A 21,762-nucleotide genomic window follows, 5' to 3' on the forward strand; every position below is an offset into this window, starting at 1 on the left:
TTGGAGTACTGAATGAAGCAGGGCAAAGGCTAATAAGAGTTCTGCCAAGAGAACACACTGGTCATAGCAAACACTGTCTTCCAACAACACAAGAGAAGACTACACATGGACATCACCAGATGGTCGACACCAAAATCAGATTGATTGTATTCTTTGCAGCTAAAGATGGAGAAGCTCTATACAATCAGCAAAAATAAGATCGGGAGCTGACTGTGGCTCAGATTATGAACAACTCATTGCCAAATTCAGATCGAAATGGAAGAAAGTAGGGAAAACGACTAGACCATTCAGGTGTGACCCTAAATCAAATCCCTTATGACTATACGATGGAAGTGAGAAATAGATTTAAGGGACTAGATCTGATAGACAGAGTGCCTGATGAACTATGGATGGAGGTTCGTGACATTATACAGGAATCAAGATCATCTCCAAGAAAAAGAAATTCAAAAAAGCAAAATGGCTGTCTGAGGAGGCCTTACAAATAGCTGTGAAAAGAAGGGAAGTGAAAAGCAAAGGAGAAAAGGAAAGATATATCCATTTGAATGCAGAGTTCCAAAGAATAGAAAGAAGAGATAAGAAAGCCTTCCTCAGTGATCAGTGCAAAGAAATAGAGGAAAACATTAGAATGAGAAAGACTAGAGATTTCTTCAAGAAAGTTAGAGATACCAAGGGAACATTTTATGCAAAGATGGGCTCAACAAAGGACAGAAATGGTAGGGACCTAACAGAAGCAGAAGATATTAAGAGGAGGAGGCAAGAATACACAGAAGAACTATACAAAAAAGACCTTCACGACCCAGATAATCACGATGGTGTGATCACTCACCTAGAGCCAGACATCCTGGAATGTGAAGTCAAGTGGGCCTTAGGAAGCATCACTACAAACAAAGCTAGTAGAGGTGATGGAATTCCAGTTGAGCTATTTCAAATCCTGAAAGATGATGCTGTTAAAGTGCTGCACTCAATATGCAAGCAAATTTGGAAATCTCAGCAGTAGCCACAGGACTGGAAAAGGTCAGTTTTCATTCCAATCCTAAAGAAAGGCAATGCCAAAGAATGCTCAAACTACCGCACAATTACACTCATCTCACATGCTAGTAAAGTAATGCTTAAAATTTTCGAAGCCAGGCTTCAGCAATACGTGAACTGTGAACTTTCAGATGTTCAAGTTGGTTTTAGAAAAGGCAGAGGAACCAGAGATCAAATTGCCAACATCTGCTGGATCATTGAAAAAGCAAGAGAGTTCCAGAAAAACATCTATTTCTGTTTTATTGACTATCCCAAAGCCTTTGACTGTGTGGATCACAATAAACTGTGGAAAATTCTGAAGGAGATGGGAATACCAGACCATCTGACCTGCCTCTTGAGAAACCTGTATGCAGGTCAGGAAACAACAGTTAGAACTAGACATGGAACAACAGACTGGTTCCAAATAGGAAAAGGAGTACGTCAAGGTTGTATATTGCCGCTCTGCTTATTTAACTTATATGCAGAGTACATCATGAGAAACGCTGGGCTGGAAGAAGCACAAGCTGGAATCAAGATTGCCGAGAAAAATATCAATAACCTCAGATATGCAGATGATTCCACCCTTATGGCAGAGAGCAAAGAACTAAAAGAGCCTCTGGATGAAAGTGAAAGAGGAGAGTGAAAAAGTTGGCTTAAAGCTCAACATTCAGAAAACTGAGACCATGGCATCTGGTCCCATCACTTCATGGCAAATAGATGGGCAAACAGTGGAAAGAGTGGCTGATTTTATTCTTCTGGGCTCCAAAATCACTGCAGATGGTGATTGCAGCCATGAAATTAAAAGACGTTTACTCCTTGGAAGGAAAGTTATGACCAACCTAGACAGCCTATTAAAAAACAGAGACATTACTTTGTCAACAAAAGTCCATCTAGTCAAGGCTATGGTTTTTCCAGTGGTCATGTATGGATGTGAGAGTTGGACTATAAAGAAAGCTGAGTGCCGAAGAATTGATGCTTTTGAACTGTGGTGTTGGAGAAGACTCTTGATGCAAGGAGATCCAACCAGTCCATCCTAAAGGTGATCAGAACTGGGTGTTCACTGGAAGGACTGATGTTGAAGCTGCAACTCCAATACTTGGCCACCTGATGTGAAAAGCTGACTCATTTGAAAAGACCCTGATGCTGGGAAAGATTAAGGGCAGGAGGAGAAGGAGACAACAGAGAATGAGATGGTAGGATGGCATCACCGACTCAACGGACATGGGTTTGGGTGAACTCCGGGAGTTGGTGATGGACAGGGAAGGCTGGCGAGCTGCGGTTCACGGGGTCGCAAAGAGTTGGACACGACTGAGTGGCTGAACTAAACTGAACTGAAAGTTAGCAACTGCTAGGCCCACATCATGTGCGCTGAGAGAGCTCTCAGGAAACATGGTGCACGAATCTGCAAGTCTGAGAGTATACAAAAGTGCACCTCCCATGTAGGGAAGTGCATCTCTTGAGCATGGGGACGTCCAGCTCCATGAGCTCACTGAAGTTTACCGTAATAACTGGGGGAAGGCCAGCAGCTGGACAAGGTACATTTCCAGTGCTGGGCAGGGCAAGCATGTATAGATTCTCAGAGGCCAAATTTAGAGTAAGCCACATATCAAAATGAGTAACATGAGTAGATGATACTACATTCTTAAAAAATTCATGAATCTATGAGTAACAAATTATTTCCTTTAAAGGTGAGAGGAAAGAGGAAACCCTCTTTTACAGAGGAATGCCACCTTATATTTGTAGAAAGAAGGACAGAACTTAAAAATCAACATATTATAAATACCAAAACAATAATTGATTCAGGTAAAAATTAACCACCAGATAAGAGAGTTCAGGGAATAGGCTATCTACTCTCAGTTTTAAAATGACACTCCACAGATTAAAGGGGAAAAAGGTACTTTTATAGAGATATCTGGTGGACATCACCTTAGCCGAAATACCAGCAAAAACGTTTAATCTGAATCTAGGATAATCTCACAAATCTAAGGTGCAAGGTATTCCAGAAAGAAATCAGCATAGGCTCTTTAAACAGGCAGGGGAAGTTTTCATGAGCAATGAAACACGAGAAACTAACTGAAATTCTCACTGCATCCTGAATCAGGCAGAAAAACAACTATGAAGGGCATTTGTCGCAATTTCTGGAAAAATTTTAATATGGACTTAATAGTTACAACAATGTTAAAATCTCTGGGTGTAGAAACTTCCTTGGTGGTCCAATGGTTAAGAATCCACCTTCCAATGTAGAGAACTTGGGTTTGATTTCTGGTCAGGGAACTTAAGACCGCCACAACTTTTGAACCTGCAAACGGTAACTAGAGAAAGGCCATGTGCTGCAACAAAGACCCAGCATAGCGGGGGAAAAAATAATTCTGTGTAACAAATACATTACATATAAGATTATCCTTGATTGTTGGAGATAAAGGGCTTCCCTTGTGACTCAGAGGTAAAGGATCCGCCTGCCAATGCAGGAGAGGTGGGTTTGATCCCTGGGTCAGGGAAGATCTCTTGAAGAAGGAAATGGCAACCCACTGTAGGATTCTTGCCTAGAAATCCCATGGATGGAGGAGTCTGCAGGCTATAGTCCATGGAGTCGCAAGAGTTGGACACAATTTAGTGACTACACCGCCACCGTGCAGAAAGAAGTATTAATGGATACGGACTGCAACGTCTGTGTTGTGCTCCTCAATTATTTCAGTTTAGAAAAACTCAGTGTCAGCAAATAGGCAAAATATTAACAGGTAGAAAATTTAGGGGGAACGGCATATAACTATTCCATTCACTATTCTTTCACCTTTTCTGTCGGCTTGACGTCTTCCAAAATAAAAACTTAGGAGAAAAGAAAAAAATGTATGCTTCCCTTGTGCCACATGTGAGTCCAGTCTGAGGCATATTCACTGGAACTCTACCTATGGGACAGGTGTCTCAGGGTAAGATGACCCAAGCGGAAGAAGTCTACGCAGACTCAAGAGCCAAAGCCAGCAATACGGGAGACAGAGTGTGGCAAACGGTGAGGAGGAAGAAAACTGCCTCTTCGGGGAAGTGATGGCTGGGTTCTGCGAGGGCCGCGGAGGAAACACTCAAGTGTGGCCAGTGGTTACGTTCATGCCACCACACCTGGCTGGGTCACAGCAGCGTCACACACGTTAGACCCTGCTCCTTTTCTCTTTCCTCTTCCTCAACCCTGAAAGCATGCACCACCGAAAGTGGGAGAATGTGAAGATTAAAGGAACAAACTCCCACTACTGTATGTATGGGCAAAGGAGAAATCTTTTAGACTGGAACTGAACTTTCTGTAACTTAAAGTATAATTCAGTTACTGAAAGTAAGACTGGTTTGTACGTACAAACGACGGGCTAGAGAGGGAGGAGAGGAGCTGACTGTGGAGAAAGAGGTGAACACACAGACTAAAATCACACAAACAAAGCGGAGGGTTCAGTCCTTTCCAGACGCAACAGTGATAAACTCCCAGTGGTGAACTGCTGCTGCAGCCGGGAGGAACTCAGGGAGCTGAGAGGGAAAACAAGTACTGGGGTCGGAAACCCAACTCCTCGGAGGAAACAAAACCTGTGACAGCTCCTGGGAGGCCGAGAACAAGAGTCAGATTCACCGCAGAGTCAGGGGACTGGACCTTCTGGACAGCAAGAGGTGAAAAAGCTCTAATACAGTTTCAAATGAACAGAAAGTACCTACCTGTGACAAAGGAAGAATTAGAAGTATCTTTGCAAATGACAATCAAACCTCTGTATGCTCACTCAGGACTGAAGGCAGTTTCCCTGAAAGATCCTATTGTAAGACTTCTTCGGAGCTGAGGACATAAACAGTGGCTGACTTTATTTTTCTGGGCTCCAAAATCACTGCAGATGGTGACTGTAGCCATGAAATTAAAAGGCGCTTACTCCTTGGAAGGAAAGTTATGACCAACCTAGACAGCATATTGAAAAGCAGAGACATTACTTTGTCAACAAAAGTCCGTCTAGTCAAGGCTATGGTTTTTCCAGTGGTCATGTATAGATGTGAGGGTTGGACTATAAAGAAAGCTGAGCGCCGAAGAACTGATGCTTTTGAACTGTGGTGTTGGAGAAGACTCTTGAAAGTCCATTGGACTGCAAGGAGATCCAACCACTCCATCCTAAAGTAGATCATTCCTGGGTGTTCACTGGAAGGACTGATGTTGAAACTGAAACTCCAGTACTGTGGGTCAGGCTGCGGCAATTTCAGAAGTGCCTTAGAGGAGAGGGTGAGCATAGGAAGAAGGGGGAGAAGGGTGGGGGGAAACACAATGCTGAAAGAAAACAAGGCAAGTCTATGAGCTCACAGACAGAGCCTCCAAAGCAAGTTAAGAAATGTGATACTGGGACAGACAAACAGAGGGACCCGAGAAGTAGGAGCAGTTATAGCTGAGGAAGTTGAAAGGATAACACGATCTAAAAGAGGGTTTAAAGTAAGTATATTAAATGTGCTGAAAGATAGAAAGCAAGGACAGAATCAGTAAAACAAGGAAGGAGCTTATAAAACTTGAACAGTAGATTCTGAGAAATGAGAAATTAAATGAGTCATTCAACATTCAATAGACGGGACACAGTAGACTAAACAGAGTTAAAGAATTACTGAATTAAAAGATAAAAATGAAGAAAACCACCAAGAAGGCACTAGATAAAAAGGCATGGTAAATATGAGGCAGGAAATAGAGACGAACATAGACTGAAAGTTGCAACATACATTTAATAGACATTTCAGAAAGGAAAAAGAGATAACAAAAGAGGGGCAATATTAGAGGAGATAGGACTATAAACTTTTCGAAAGGCATTCATGGGGATTACGTGCTGCACACTGAACATGCAAGATTTACTCCTGCTTTCTCATAAAACCACTCGAAAATGACAGTGTAAGGTCATAAAATCACATTCACTCATAACAAACAAAAAAAAAGGCACGGGAGGGGAGAGAACAGTTTGCAGGTGGTGGAGCAGATGGACAAGTCTTCACTGATTAGAAAGACTGAAGAAAGGCAAACCCTCTCCAGGAGGCGGGAAAGCCGAGAAAAAAGCCCAACCACTCCACAGAACTCAGGGACAGCTGTAAATATTTTCTCACATACCACAGGATGCTTTCCACTTTCCTGACGACATCCTTTGAGAGACAAAAGTTTTCATGTTTGATGAATTTCAATTTATCTATTTTTTGTTTTCTCACATGTGCTTTTGGTATCACATCTAAAATACCATTGCTGAGTCCATGGTCACAAAGATTTGATCCTATGTTTTCCTCTAGGATTTTTATAGTTCTAGCTATTAACTTTAGGCTTCTGATCCATTTGGAGTTCACTGTCTATATGACGTGAGGTAGGGGTCCAATTTCATTCCTTTGTATATGGATAACCAGTTATCCTAGCACCATAATGAATTTTTAAAAAACTAGTGTTGACATAATTGGAAAGCCATCTGGAAATGAATAAAACAGACTCATTATTCACACCTAGTAATGAGGCAATTCTAAGTGGATCTGAGATTCAAATATATATTTTAAGAAAACGAAAGCATAAAAGTGCTAGAAACAAAAACGGCTGAATTCTAAAATGTGGCAGGGGGAAAAACTTTCCTATTAAAATCCAGAAACTACCGAAGAAAAAGAGACAGATTTGTTTATATAAAAATTTAAAACTTACTAAAAGCAAAATAAAAAGACAAATGACAAATTGAAAATGTACTTGCAATTAATATTACATGAGTTAGTTGCTGATATCATGTCTGTGTGTGTGTACAAGCATGCATGCCCGACTCGTTGCAACCCCATGGACTGTAGCCTGCCAGGCTCCTCTGACCATAAAATTTTCCAGGCAAGAATACTGAAGTGGGTTGACATTTCCCACATAAAAGTTAATATCCTTAATATTCATCAAAAACTGGTTAACAATAGAAAAGAAAAAGGGACACCAGAGATAAAAAGTCAATTCAAAAAAAAATATGCAAACACTAGTAAACATATAAAAATATGCTCATAAAAAAGAGAAATCTAAATTAAAACTACACTGAGCATATCCATCATTAATCCTGATTATAGCGTTGGTGTCACAGGTGTGTAAGTGCCAAAACTTATCAAACACTTTCAGTTCAGTTCAGTTGCTCAGTCGTGTCTGACTCTTTGCAACCCCATAGACTGCAGCATGCCAGGCCTCCCTGTCCATCACCAACTCCTGGAGTTTACCGAAACTTATGTCCATTGAGTCAGTGATGCCATCCAACCATCTCACCCTTTACATAAATGTATTTTACTGTATGTCAGAGTACATCAGTAAAGCTGTAAGAAAAAAATATATACTTCATCTGCAATGAAGGGGAATATGTCATCATCTAGCAAAATTAAAATGTGTTTACCAAGAAAGAATGCCATAATTAGAGAAGGGAAAAAAAGGAATTAATCCAAGTGAATTTTAAGCATCACACTTGGAACTATTTACTCTTAGCCTGGGGAGGAAGAACTGTGAAGAAATACTAAGTGTACTTAGTAGGCCTGCTGCTGATGGAGATATGAACATAGCAACTCTGAAACTATGTAGCATCTACAGTATGACTGGGTGAACCCGGAGGTATCCATGCCAAGTCAGGTTTCTCACCAGAAGAGAAGGGAGATGGAAGTGAGGAACTTGGGTGGCAGAGAACCCGAGGTACTAGACTGGGAATAAGAGTATCTGAAAGTATTTGTGATTTCAACGTTTTGTTGTTTGTTGTTTAGTAGCTAAGTTGTGTCTGACTCTGCAAGTCCACAGACTGTAGCCTCCCAGGCAAAACTACGGGAGTTGGCTGCCCTTTCCTTCTGCAGAGGATCTTCCCGACCGAGGCGCTGAGCCCACATCTCCAGCACTGGCAAGCAGATTCTTTCCACTGAGCCACCTGGGAGCCCTACATATTAGTGTTTTAACTGTCCACAGGCTAGTGACATTTATAGCAGTAAAAAACAGAAGCAGTACCCAGATCTTGGCTCCTAAACACCATTTTAACTTAAAGGGCTCAGGGCTCTTAAAGAAATGGCTGATTTCAGGGCTAAGGCAAGGAAAGTGTAAGATGAATATGGAAACTCTTATGCTGAAAAGTAAGAAAGTGGTTAAAAAGTGGGAGGACAAGTTAAGAGGTACAGGATGCAGTGTACAGGGTCTCATTGGCCAAACGTGGGACGGGTCTTTGGACTTCCTTGGTAGCTCAGTTGGTAAAGAATCCGCCGGCAATGCAGGAGACCTGGGTTCAATCCCTGGGACAAAAGGAGTAACAGTAAGCGGCACATACCCAGTAGGTGGCGCTAGTGGTAAAGAACTCACCGCCAAGGCGGGAGCAGCTCGGTCCCTGGGCGGGGAAGGGCCCCTGGAGGAGGGCGCGGCAAGCCAGTCCAGGATTCTTGCCTGGAAAATCCACGCACAGAGGAGCCTGGCGGGCTACGGTCCGCAGGGTCACAAAGAGTCAGACACGACTGAAACCACTTGGCGTGCGTTTATAAAACGGACAACTAATGAGAACCTCCTATACAGCTCAAGGAAGTCTACTCAGTGGTCTGTGGTGACCTACACGGGAAGGAAACCCAACAAAGAGGGAACAGAGAGACACACACAGCCGATTCACCCCAGTGTACGGGAGACAGTGACACAACACCGTAAAGCAACTCCGCTCCAGTAAAAGTTAAAGAAGGAAGTAACAGCGTTCACGGATAACTCAGTCAAAACTAACTAAGGGTACCCTTGATCCGTGTGTAAGCAGGGAGAGAAAGTTCTTCCTGTAGAGCACCAACTAACTGGTTTAGAATGATGGTTAGCAGGTCGCCATTTCTAACAACTGGAATAACTCATTTTCACCATTAGGTACAAGGTTTGTTGGGAAACAATACTTACACAAAGTATCTGATATTTTTTCAATTACAAAGGAAAATAACCTTACACAAGGAATTTAATAACTTTTCAACTACCAAAGAAAGATAACTCCCTTAGTGCAAAGACATACTCTAACCAAGTAAAGTAACACCATCAGTAACGGACAGAGACGCCAAGGACCCCGTGATGTGATGCACCACCGACACGCGGTGTCTGCAGACACGTCACATGTTCTTGCCCAAAGCGCCTAGCTTGAATAGTGAGTTAACAACCAGTTAAACCCAAATTAGGGACATTATATCAAACAATAACTTTGTACTACTTAGGAATGCTAATGTTACGAAACATAGAGGCCAAGGAACTGCTGCAGATTAAGACACTCAAGAATCAACACAACACTAATGTAGAATCCTGAGCTGGACCAAAGAAGCTGCTCTGAAGGACAGTATGAGGACAATGAGGAAACCTGAATGTGGATAGTGTGTATTAGCTAACAGTAGGGTATTATACGCGATTCTCTGGATGTATGTGGTAAACGCCTTGTACACAGACCACAGAAAATAATGTTATCACTCTAAAAAAATATACCTGCTGAAGAATTTGGATGGGAAGGCTCAGAATCTATGGAAATTAACTCTTAGCTGGTCAGGAAAAAAAATCTAGCATTGTCTTAGATTCCCCTACAACAAAATCATCTTCTAAAAGAGTGTATCACAAAAATAAGAAAAAAGAAAAATAAAGTTAAGAGCATGTAAAGAACACATCCCTCCCCTACTTAAAATCCACCACAGGCTCCCCAGCGCACATGGAATAAAATCCAAATTCAGTCCAGTTCAGTTGCTCAGTCCTGTCCAACGCTTTGCGACCCCATGGACTGCAGCACGCCAGGCTTCCCTGCCCATCACCAACTCCCTGAGTTTACTCAAACTCATGTCCATTGATTGAATATTGTCCTTGATATACACGGCCCCACCTGCCCGGTCCCCTGCCTAGTGCCCTCAGAACCTTTATCACACCAGCGTCTTCCTCACTTAGGCTCCATCCACTTTCCTTTCTACCCTCAAAAGGCAACTCAAAGGCCCCTGTGCCAGCTGTTACTTCTGCCCAAGTTATTCCTCCTCTTCCGGATGGCTGACCCTTACACCACTTACATTCAACTGAAGGATGTCCTCGAATGCCTGCCTGCTCTTCCCCTACACTCACTCACACTGACATGACCTTATTTTTCTCACAGCATCTAGCACTACTGAAACCCCAGCACCTTCATCCGTTTGTATAATTACTGTCAGTCTCCTTCACTAGAATGCAGGTGTCGTGAGTAGGAACTGATGTCTGTCTTGCTCACTACTGTTTTCTAAAATACAGGCCAGTGACTGTATACAGCAGGTACTCAACAACTAGTCACTGAACAACTGAGTTACTAACTTCTATTGTGCCAAGACAGAAACTATAATTTAATGATAATGAAAATCCTCATGAAATTTCAAATGTTCATTTAGGAGCCACTCAAAACAGTACAGAACAGTCCAAAATAAAATAGTGTAACTTTAAATGGTTAGCACTGAGGAGGAAAACGGCAAGAAAAAACAAGGCCTGTCAACTTCCTACAGTGTAAACACGCCGCCACCAGGTCAGGAGTCACTCCACACATCCCCTCCGACTCCCAGCCGTTTCACTCCACGGTGAAAGAGGGGCTAAGGGGCCGGGATGCGCAAACAAGGGCCGGGGGCTAGAAGCAGCACACCCACTGTGAGCGGCGTCAGCCACGTTTTCTTTTTCAATCTTTTCCAAACTCTGTCTCAAAACAACGCCAAGGCAGCAGCATTCACTCCCCAACCCCCCCGTCTTCTACTAAGACTGTGGCGGACACATCTGAGTCACAAAGATTCTAAGCAACCTTTCCTCGCTCACCACACCCGCCTTTGAGTACAGGCTACGGTTTATCTCAAGGACGCTTGTGTGGGTTACTGAGATTTTAATAGGTAACTTCAGACAAAACACCTCTCCCGATTGAAGCCTGTCTGCAAAATCCACGTGAGGACTTATGTCATTTCTGGATAACCTGTTACAGGGCTTACCCCTAGTCAGCCAAACAGGCTCACTGCAATCTCTCTTCTCAAGGGAAATATACATGTCACTCAAACAGAATATTCTTACTGCCCTTCATCCAGACTGTCCCACTGCAACTCACAAATAGACAGGACTACCATCTACAAATAGGCACGGTTCAACAGAATTTTTTAAAATGTAATAATATACGAGTAATTCATCCCTGAGCATCCCATCTTCTGTAGATGTAAACTACAAAATTTTTTATTCTAAAACAGAGAAACAACTAATTGTCCTGGTATAAGAGTTGTTCATATATTGAAGACTTATTTAATGTAAATGTCACTGTGCATTATTTTCACTCTACACATTCTGTCTTGCGTAGGTAGGGACAAACATAGACAATGCCTCAGAACATTCAAGCAAAATATTAGTTCTTTGAAAAAATACACAAATTTGCCTCCAGGGGAATAAAAAAAAAAAAACACCCCACAAACAAAAAAGGAGACAAAATTTCAGAAGTTAAAGGTAAATAAGATTATTATAGCCAATTTTTAAAATGGGCGAGGATGTGAATAGACACATCTTCAAAGAAATATGCACATGGCCAGTATGTTTACAAAAATTCCAACATCATTAGCCTCCTGAAAATGCAAAACAAAGTCACAAGGAGACACAACACCCTCACAACAACCGGGACGGCCGTGATGAAAATGTCACGTAAACGGATGTACCTGCTTTGGAAAACAATTTGGCAGTTCAAGACATTAAACAAGTTACCATATGACTGGGCAATTTCACTCCTATGTATATGCATGCCTGAAAAGAATGAACATACATGTTTATTAAAAAAAGATAAACCTGTACATTAAAGTTCCCGGCTGCCAAAAAATAGAAACCCAATGTCCACCAACTGATAGACAAAATGCTGTATATTACACAAGGGAATTCACTGAGCCGTTGAAAGGAATCAAATACTGATATAGGCTACCACATGGATGAGTCTTGGAAACACTGTGCTAAGTGAAAGAAGCCAGACACAAGAGGTCACATATTGCACGAGTCTATTTATAGGAAATGCCCAGAATGAGCAAATCCAGAGACAGAAGTAGATTAGTGCCTGCAGGCCTGGGGGAGAGGACAGTGGGCAGTAACTGCTAACAGGTGAGGGTTTCCTTGGAGGATGATGAAAACGTTCTGGAATTTGAGAAGTGGTGACGGCTCTAACACTTCTGTGAATACACTTAAGTCTGCAAACACAAGTCAGATGTTGCACTTTCACTCTGCGGCTTCTGGCAATGATGCTGTACACATTCATTCTCCAACATGCACAGAGGAACACACAAGCGCATTACCACACCTGTCCACCTCCTTCCTTTTCACGGACACTTACCTGAACACACTGAAGCAATCTGTCTTGTTCCCCATGACATTTTAGGGCATTTTAATCCGTATTTACTTATTTAAAGTAGTACACGCTAGCTAAGAAAACCTATGTCTCCTTCACCCCACTCTCTGAAAAGTCACTCTATCCAGGTGCATTTCCTGTGCACCTTACAGACAGACACACGGCTTGGAGGTTTTTACAGAAGTGGGGACATACCTCAAGGAGCCACTTCACTAGAGTTTGTTAACTCAACAATGTAGCACTGACACATTCCAATAAGCAGCTCCTGCAGATTTTCCTCATTTCTTAACAATTATAGTATGGATACAGTGTGACTTAATTATCCCAATCTCCCACCAACTGACATTAACTCTTCACAAGGCCTCCAGAGGGCACTTTCTAAAGTGCAGGCCTCACAGAGCTTTTCACTGTGATGGAGCAAGTCAGCATAGCAGACACCAGTCTGGGCCCTACGACTAAGCTGAGTCTGAAGCTCAGCCATACCCTGTACGAGCAACATGGCTTTGGAGAAGTTACACACTCTCATCATGCCTCAATTTTTCACTTCATCTTAGATTTGTATTAGAATTCAGTGACTTGCTGGGGTAAGTGATAACTACCATAACTCCAGAATGAGGCCAGGCACAGAAGCACTCAAATGTCAACTTGTCATTATTACTAAACATCCTCATGAATTCTGTACTAACTACTCAAACCCCATTCATCACTCCTCGACTGTAACTTGCCCTGAAAGAGAGTGAAAGTCGCTCAGTCATGTCCAAAGCTTTGCAACCCCACGGATTGTAGCCTGCCAGGCTCCTCTGCCCATGGACTTCTCCAGGCAAGAATATTGGAGTGGGTAGCCATTCTCGTCTCCAGATCTTCCCCAGCTCAGGGATGGAACCCAGGTCTCCCACGTTGCAGGTGGATTCTTTAGAGTCTGAGCCACCAGGGAAGCCCATAACTTGCCTATGCTACTTTAAAATCTTCTTTTGCTACAGTCCTTTCGTCCCTAATGATTTATCAACCCAGTGTTCCTGCCCCTACGCCCCTCAAAATCTGACGTAAATGTTAGGAAGCCTTCTTTAGTTTCAACCTCATCTACCTTCTATGACTTCACTTACTAAATGACTTTGCACATGTATCTGTTATTTGTAAATCTGCTCTTCTCCACAACTAGAGTGTAAACGTCTTGAAGCCAGGGACAATATCTTGACTATCCTTTCATCATCAAGTGTGACAAACCATTAATTACCGTTTATGGAGTGCTGAGCCCCGGACTGCTCCAGGGATGGAGGAATACACAAAACACTCTCCCTTGATAGAGCTGACATTCTATTAAAGGATGTAAAGATGACAAATAAGAAAACATACCCACAAAATAAAGAAAGAAAAGAAAACATACATGTAAGATGAAACGAAGAGAAAAAAAAATGAGCAAGGTAACAGGGACACAAAAGGCCAAGAAGGTTGGGGGCCCGTTATTATTTTACAGAGGTCAGCAATGTCCTGCGGTAAGAAGCCTGAAGGTGTCAGAATGAACCACAGGAGATTCAAGGAAGGAATATCTAGGCAGAGGTAAAGTTCAGAAATCTAGCGATGGAACCTGTGGAGTACGTCTGACCAAGTCTTTGGAGGAAGGTGGGCAAGGTCAAGGAGTAGGAAAAATGACTTTTTGTCAGCATGTAGATTTTGGGTTTCAGCCTGAGACGAGGACCCTGGAAGGTCTGAGCAGAAGCAGAACGTGATATAGTCTGAAGTACCATCAATGCGGAATATGAGACAGGACTGCGTCAAGGGCGATGGGAGACCAGGTTAAGACGAGCTATATGGAAACAGGGCAGGAGCAGTACACAGTGACAAGCAAACTCTGGATACAGAGTCAGGACTGGCAGAACTTACTGACTGATGAGAGACAGGAGCAGCCAAGACGATGACAGGTGCTGAGAGCTAGGCCAGCGCTTCTCGTGCCTCAGTGTGAGCTGCGTCTCCAGGAGAGCACGCGCAACAGCCCGGGGCCTCACTGGGGCCAGTCCATGCGGGCACACGAGGCCAGACGGAGCACAGATGCTCTGACAGAGAGACACTAGTCCACCATCAGACTGCAAGATGTACAGATCACTTCTGATGGCTCATCTTCTCAGTGAACAGGAAGCAAGGTCATGACCTGAGACGGAGTGAATGAGAAGCAAGGAGATGGTGGAGGTTTGCAAGAGGAGACATTACTGCCGCCAAGTGGGAAAACCGACAGATTCAGGAAGTGTGACAGGATTTCAGCAGCACTGAAGGGCTGAAACTTGAGTTCAGTAGCCAACATTTAAAGTGAGACCATTTAATGATATGGCATTTCACAATTCCCATCCAAATGCAGAGAGGACAGAGTAGGATTTACCCAGGATCAGACCCAGAATTTAGCTAGACGTGTACAACTGGGGGGGGGGGGGGGGGGGCTTCCCCGGTGGCTCAGTGGTGAAGAATCTGCCTGCCAATGCAGGAGTCCTGGGTTCGATCCCTGGGTCGGGAAGATCCCCTGGAGAAGGGAATGGCAACCCACCCCAGTATTCCTGCCTGGGAAACCCTACGGACAGAGGAGTCTGCAGGCTACACGGCCCATGGGGCCGCAAGGGAGCTGGGCACAACTGAGCAAGTACACAGCACCGGCACATGGGGGGGGGGGGGGGGGCGTGCAGAGCGACCGTGTGGGGAGAGGGGGTGTTCTGGGAGACACTCGGCAAAGGCCGAGGTGGTCAGAAAAGCAGACAGCGATACGGCATTCCCAAAACCTTTCACTTAAAACCTTGCAGTCATGGCCCCAGCTCTCTTCACCAAATCCAAACTCCCCCAAAGGCCAGTCCACGTCTTTCCAACCCATTCAATCACTGGTTGTTGCTACTGTTCCAACATAACTGACGTTTAGGCACAGAGTCAATCTGCGAACCCTCTGGTACCAAGTCTTTCCAAGTCTTTCTAAAGGCTTCCCGGGACTCTGCTGGAAGAAGTTTATCCCCAACCAGAAAGAATTAATACAAGTTGTTAAAAATGGGCCTTATCTCCAAACTAGCAGAAGTGAAGTGAAAGTCACTCAGTGGTATCCGATTTTGCGACCCCATGGACTACATCAGTTCAGTCGCTCAGTCGCGTCCGACTCTTTGCGACCCCATGAACTGCAGCACGCCAGGCCTCCCTGTCCATCACCAACTCCCCAAGTCCACTCAAATCCATGTCCATTGAGTCAGTGATGCCATCCAGCCATCTCATCGTCTGTCGTCCCCTTCTCCTCCTGCTCTCAATGCTTCCCAGCATCGGGGTCTTTTCCAATGAGTCAGCTCTTCGCATCAGGTGGCCAAAGTACTGGAGTTGCAGCTTCAACATCAGTCCTACCAATGAACACCCAGGACTGATCTCCTTTAGGATGGACCGATTGGATCTCCTTGCAGTCCAAGGGACTCTCAAGAGTCTTCTCCAACACCACAGTTCAAAAGCATCAATTCTTGGTGCTCAGCTTTCTTCACCGTCCAACTCTCACATCCATACATGACTATTGGAAAAACCATAGCCTTGACGAGATGGACCTTTGTTGACAAAGTAATGTCTCTGCTTTTTAATATGCTGTCTAGGTTGGTCATAACTTTCCTTCCAAGGAGTAAGCGTCTTCTAATTTCATGGCTGCAAACACCATGGGCAGTGATTTTGGAGCCCAGAAAATAAAGTCAGCCACTCTTTCCACTGTTTCCCCACCTATTTGCCATGATGTGATGGGACTGGATGTCATGATCTTAGTTTTCTGAATGTTAAGCTTCAAGCCAACATTTTCACTCTCCTCTTTCACTTTCATCAAGAGGCTCTTTAGTTCCTCTTCACTTTCTGCCATAAGGGTGGTGTCATCTGCATATCTGAGGTTATTGATATTTCTCCCGGTAATCTTGATTCCAGCTTGTGCTTCCTCCAGCCCAGCGTTTCTCATGATGCACTCTGCATATAAGTTAAATAAGTAGGGTGACAATATACAGCCTTGAGGTTCTCCTTTTCCTATTTGGAACCAGTCTGTTGTTCCATGTCCAATTTTTAACTGTATAGTCCATGGAATTCTCCAGGTCAGAATACTGTAGTGGGTAGCCTTTCCCTTCTCCAGGGGATCTTCCCAACCCCAGGGGTCAAACCCAGGTTTCCCACACTGCAGGCAGATTCTTTACTAGTTGAGCCACAAGAGAAGCCCAAACTAGCAAGCCTGCAATTAAATAATCACTGAAGCTAGTGGCTGGGCTGCAAATGTAACTTTGCTGTAGGAAATCCTTCTGTGTAATAATATAGATTCTGATGGTATTTACATGCTGGGTGTGTCCGCAGATCTCTGGATGCCCCTCTAACTAGCTCCACAAGAAAAACCAAGGTAGCAGCTGTCTTCCTATATCATCTCACCTTTCATTCTTTTCTTTTGTTCCATTCCTAATAATTTAAATAGTTTCCATTATATATTAACAATAATCAGTTTTGTCTGCACATCAAGTCTTTATTAAGAAATCTGCAACCTCTTACAAATCCTAATCATACTCTGGTATATATCTCATTTGTTTTTAACATATTAAAATTAGTTAAAGACAAACAAACAAGAATTCCTTTGACAACAAGAAATGAGCTCTGCAGCTGCTGAACCTGTTTTCAAGAGGAGGAGGTATAGGTTTATTACACCACCAAGGGAGGTTCCAGTCACACTCCTTAGAGAATGTTGTTCACTGAGTCAGGTATCTATTCCCATGCCAATGTAAACAAAAGGCTGGCCAGCTGTCAGGAACAAAAAGGGAAAAAGTTCACTCAAGCACCATCACCCAGAATTAAGGCCATGGCTTGCTGTTAGGAGAACAGAGGCTTATGTAATCTTCTAAAAACAATAAGTCTATAAGAACAATTTCTTCAGGAAAAAGAGGAACACTTATTTTTCTACTTTGGCATAAATAATAAAATATATCATTAAACTTTTTTTTTCCTTTCCGCAATCTCTTTTGAAATTTTCTCTTCTCTAATTTCACTCCTTCTCTGAGGCTCTTGTGATTCTCCCACCAGTGCAAAGAGCTCAAAGGAGTTAGTATGTTACAAATTAGCAGGGGTCAAGAATTGAAGGAAGAATTGAAGTCATATAAAAACACATTTTCCACAGGCCTGTGCCCTAGTATCTTTACCATTGAGGTAAATGTCAGCTGAGCAAGACAGAATTCTCACAATGATCTCATATGACTAAAGTAAAAGTTAATTTATATGAAGAAAGGAGGAGAAAGATATATGTTCCTGAAAAGGAGAAGCTGAGGAAGAACACCATACCTAAATTCACATGATTCATAACATCTAGGAAAGGGCTGACAAATCCCATTTTATGCATGAGACAGAGGCACATGGAGAGAGGGACTTCCCCACCACAGGCATATCTTCACATTCTGTCCCTTACATAAAAGCATCTCACATGCAAGCATTCACAGCAACTCTGGAAGCAAGGTATAAGTGATAATGTGGCATGATGTATATTAAAATTAAGAAGTATGTGGGGGTAAAGAGATTAAATGTCATTGGCACAAGATGATTTTATTTCTGCAAATTCATGTAAGTCCTATATACCAGGATATAAAATAATTAATGCAATGTGATATTTTCTAACTCAATATTCAAAGCTCAGCACACAAAACATAGTGGTTTTTCAAAGCAGTTAATGATGATTTATAAATGAAGAGTCTGCTTCAAACAGGACAGAGCACTGTGGTTCAAGTGCTGACCACTCCACCGTCAGAGCACACGGCCTTAACGCAGGACAACCATCCTCCCACTTCTCTCAGTTTACGGCTGTGAACACGGACAGGAAGGGGATCAAAGCAGAGGGGATCAAAGTGTCTTCTTACGCCTATAAAGCCAGTCATTTTCACAATACTCTTCTTCCTCCTCACACCCCAAACACTAGAGCCCTCCACTCCTTACCCTTTCATCTGTTTTCCTGTTTGGCAAGACAGAAAGATGAAACACGGGATATCAAGACACATGAAAGTTATAAAGCAAGATTACTAAACAAAATTATTTTCTAACAAATCAACAAATATGCAAAAATCTAGTAAATAAGAGAATCTCCCATAAATAAGGCTCAGTTAATGGTTTTATCCCATGAAATAAGCTGCCTCCCTGTCTTCCATTCAGGAGAAACATAAGCTGTATAACCCTGACATGTTTACACGGCACCTTCTACATCCTGAACAATTTTAACAAGAAAGAATGATGCAACTGTCATGAATGTTGTCATGAACAATAGCTTCCAGGTCAACACTTTAAATAAAAGGACCCCCACTTAAAAATGATCTAAATTATACTGATATCACAATATTTGTACACGGGCTGCTTTTTAAAAATAGACATATATATAATAGGATAAAGTTTTCCTCTGTAATATACAGACATATATAATAGGATAAAGTTTATTTTTCGCTGCAAATTCATCTAGAAGTGTATCTGTGATTACACCCTATCAAGATCAGAAATGTTAGATTATACTCAGAGATAGGTAAATGCCTCAGAAGTGCTTTTACCATCAAAAGAAATAATGATCTTAAGAAGTGCATGTATTTTCATGCATCAAAGTGTAAAGGTCGCTTCACTATCTTTGCTGTTTCTATAAAAAGGCAGTTGACACAAAACCAACTTAATTCAAGATGTTAAAATTAGTTAAGCAAAATTAGCCAAAGCCCTGAAGTTGAATCACATGATCTTGGTGTTCTGGGCTGATGAAAAGGAGGGTAAACAGCCAAGTAAGGTGCTTCTGGAGTGTATTAGGTCCCCAGTCAACAACGTAGGATCACTGAGCTTTTAGAATAAAATGTAGAGTATAAAAAGGTTGGCGACAATTTATTTAATTTAGGATGAACCGCTGATAAACTCTTCATACATCTGGAAACAATTTGTATATCCATCTTGAAAATACGAGTAGCAAATATTCCCAACACTTGCACTCTGAGATCCTGGAGCACAGGAACTTGTATGAAGCAGAAAGGCTTGATTCTACAGCCATTCAGCCTTAGCCCTTCACTCCCCTACCCTTTGCCAACTTCTTGCCCCATCACCCCTCCAACCCAGACTCTATCAGCAGGAATTTACAATTATCATCCTCCCACTGATGCAAAGAGCTATTTTATAACAATGCTTTCAAACAAAGGAAAACCACATGATTCTTCTATTACTTAAAAGTAACAGTATTAACTTAAAATTCTAAGTACAGAAATGACCACTTTTACTATAAACAGAAGAGTTTATTCTTCAATCACAATCCTTCTGTACTTCCCCAAGTTAAGATTCTGGGTAAGACGAATATGAGGCATTATATCAGGGGTTCAGACTTTAAGATTAATTTTAAAGTGAGAGAAGTCAAACCTTAGGACTTTCTAAGAGACCAGAAAGCTGTGTTGATATTATCCCTCTTTCTGGTTTCTATTATAAAAATAGTAAGGATTTAATCATATTCATACACATGAAATCTTTTCTTAAATGGAACAAATCAGAGTTTCCGTGCTTAAAATGTTATGATTCAAATTCCCTTAAAAAAATAATCACCATTGACAATAAGAGTCTGAGCTATGTAAGTCTAGCAGAATCATGAGGGGTACACATTAGTGGCCATGTTTAAGCATGCTATGATGATAGCCTTCCAGAGTTTTCAGCTGAGCTATTTAAGATATGTATCTGCTCATATGTAGATACATTAAAGAATACTTATATATGACTTAATAAATTCAGGTTGAAATCTGCCTATATATTAAATTCCCTAAATATTACTTACTTCCACTTATTTATGTCTTCTGCTGACAAGGTGTATTATATTTGCAATCAAGAACCCACTAATATAAGGCCCTCTGAAACTTCACCTTCATCTAGCAGACAGTAAGACTGACCTGAGGTGAGCAGAATGGTACACAAGTTACGTTATTTTTAATTAAATCTTCATTATCTTGATGTACTATGAATTCTCAGACTATAAAATGACTCTCTCTATAAATATAGTTTAAATGTTTAAAAACTTAAATTTTTAAACTCTAAAAAGACTTCTAAGTTCTTCCCTTTACATCATTTCCCATTACATCAGAAATTTATTTCTTCCAGTTAATTTGCCTCTCTGAGTTAAACCAAAGACCACAGACAATTACATTCTGAAGTTCATAAAGAACCAAAAATAATAACATATGCAAATAGTGATTAAAAGTGATATGCATTAAGTATTAAAAGTGATATAGTTTTGGCTTCAGAATTTTATTTTAGAGGTTGTGCAAGGCCAGATTATGAGCCTGTTTGCAAACCTGAGAAATCTATCAGATGCATGAGATAAAAGAGAAAAGTGAAAAGGCAAAAGTAAATACATGTTCCATTTGTACAACCATTCAGTAGTAATATAACCATTCAGCTCACCATTGATTAATCAGTTAATCATGCAAAAGTAACCATTCAGACGCCTCTCTTTACATGAGGCACATTATAGTGATTTCTAGACCTTCTGCTAATTTAAAATACTTGTGTTTATTAAAAAGTAAGTTTTAAACTTAATTTAAACAGTAATTAAATAAAAGAAGCTCAGGCACTCAACTGAAATTAAGACTTGGGTCACTTCGGAAGTATTAGTGTGTAAGAGCAGTCTATAAAAGTACCGCCACAGGCTGATCTGCCTGGCCTGGACATGCTCCCTTCTGTGTGCATTTTCAGTGGGACTGATTCTTCTCACCTCCATCTACTGGTGCTGCATGGAGCCTGGGGTGATAATGGGCAGTTTATTCATAAACAAATCTTCTCCTGAAACATCTTCTATGTGATGTGTTAACATATTAAAATCACGGAAAATCTTTCCAAAATACCCTTTGCAACACAAAAATATTTTTTACTATCACTGATGGCATCTAGCTTCTTCAGATCCTTTTCCCTTTCACAGAAGATTTCAATTACAAACAACACTACCCAGTGAGTGATTCAGTGTAAAATATCTTCTCGCAAATTTTCTTAATGTGACTGATCCTCTATAAACTCTAGAAATGTATACCGTCAACTTGCACAACAGAGTCCCAGTGCCCAAGAGGCTCAACACTCATATGTCAGTCATGGCTGCAGGGCCAGGGAAATGAGCGTTCTGCTGGGCTCCTGCATTCTTCACATTGTGCTCATGGATAAAGGCAGGGTAGTTTCTAGGTGCAGGATGGGGTGGGGACAAGGCCCTTGTGTCCCACTGGTTTCCACCACGTTGAGAGCGATCACCGGCAGCCGAGAGCCTGGATGGTTGGGGTGGGAGGGGAGCACAGTTAGTCAACAGGAGAAGATGAAGGTGTAAGAGGTAATAAAGGCGGCCATGGGACCAGCATGCAAAACTGCCACAAGCAGTTACCAGCATCTACTCCATGCAACAAGAGCATTCAAGAACAACAAATGGGGAAATCCACAAAGTTACATGTAGTGGAAA

The 21,762-nt window shown here is 42.0% G+C and overlaps 1 protein-coding gene across 5 annotated transcripts in view; it reads right to left on the minus strand.

Annotated features, from left to right (window-relative positions):
* EPB41L5 (erythrocyte membrane protein band 4.1 like 5) overlaps positions 1 to 21,762 on the minus strand; it is a 156,822-nt gene that overhangs the window by 57,826 nt on the left and 77,234 nt on the right. The window contains exon 17 of one of the 5 annotated variants that reach the window (XM_065931384.1): positions 16,834 to 21,574. The exons of the other annotated variants lie outside the window; for them this stretch is intronic. Coding sequence (XP_065787456.1) covers positions 21,394 to 21,574 — 181 coding nt within the window. The 3' untranslated portion in view covers positions 16,834 to 21,393. Of the gene's footprint in view, positions 1 to 16,833; positions 21,575 to 21,762 lie in introns of those variants that run through there. 5 annotated transcript variants of the gene reach the window in all.

Source organism: Muntiacus reevesi, chromosome 3 (genome assembly GCF_963930625.1).
Source record: "Muntiacus reevesi chromosome 3, mMunRee1.1, whole genome shotgun sequence".
Lineage (NCBI taxonomy): Eukaryota > Metazoa > Chordata > Mammalia > Artiodactyla > Cervidae > Muntiacus > Muntiacus reevesi.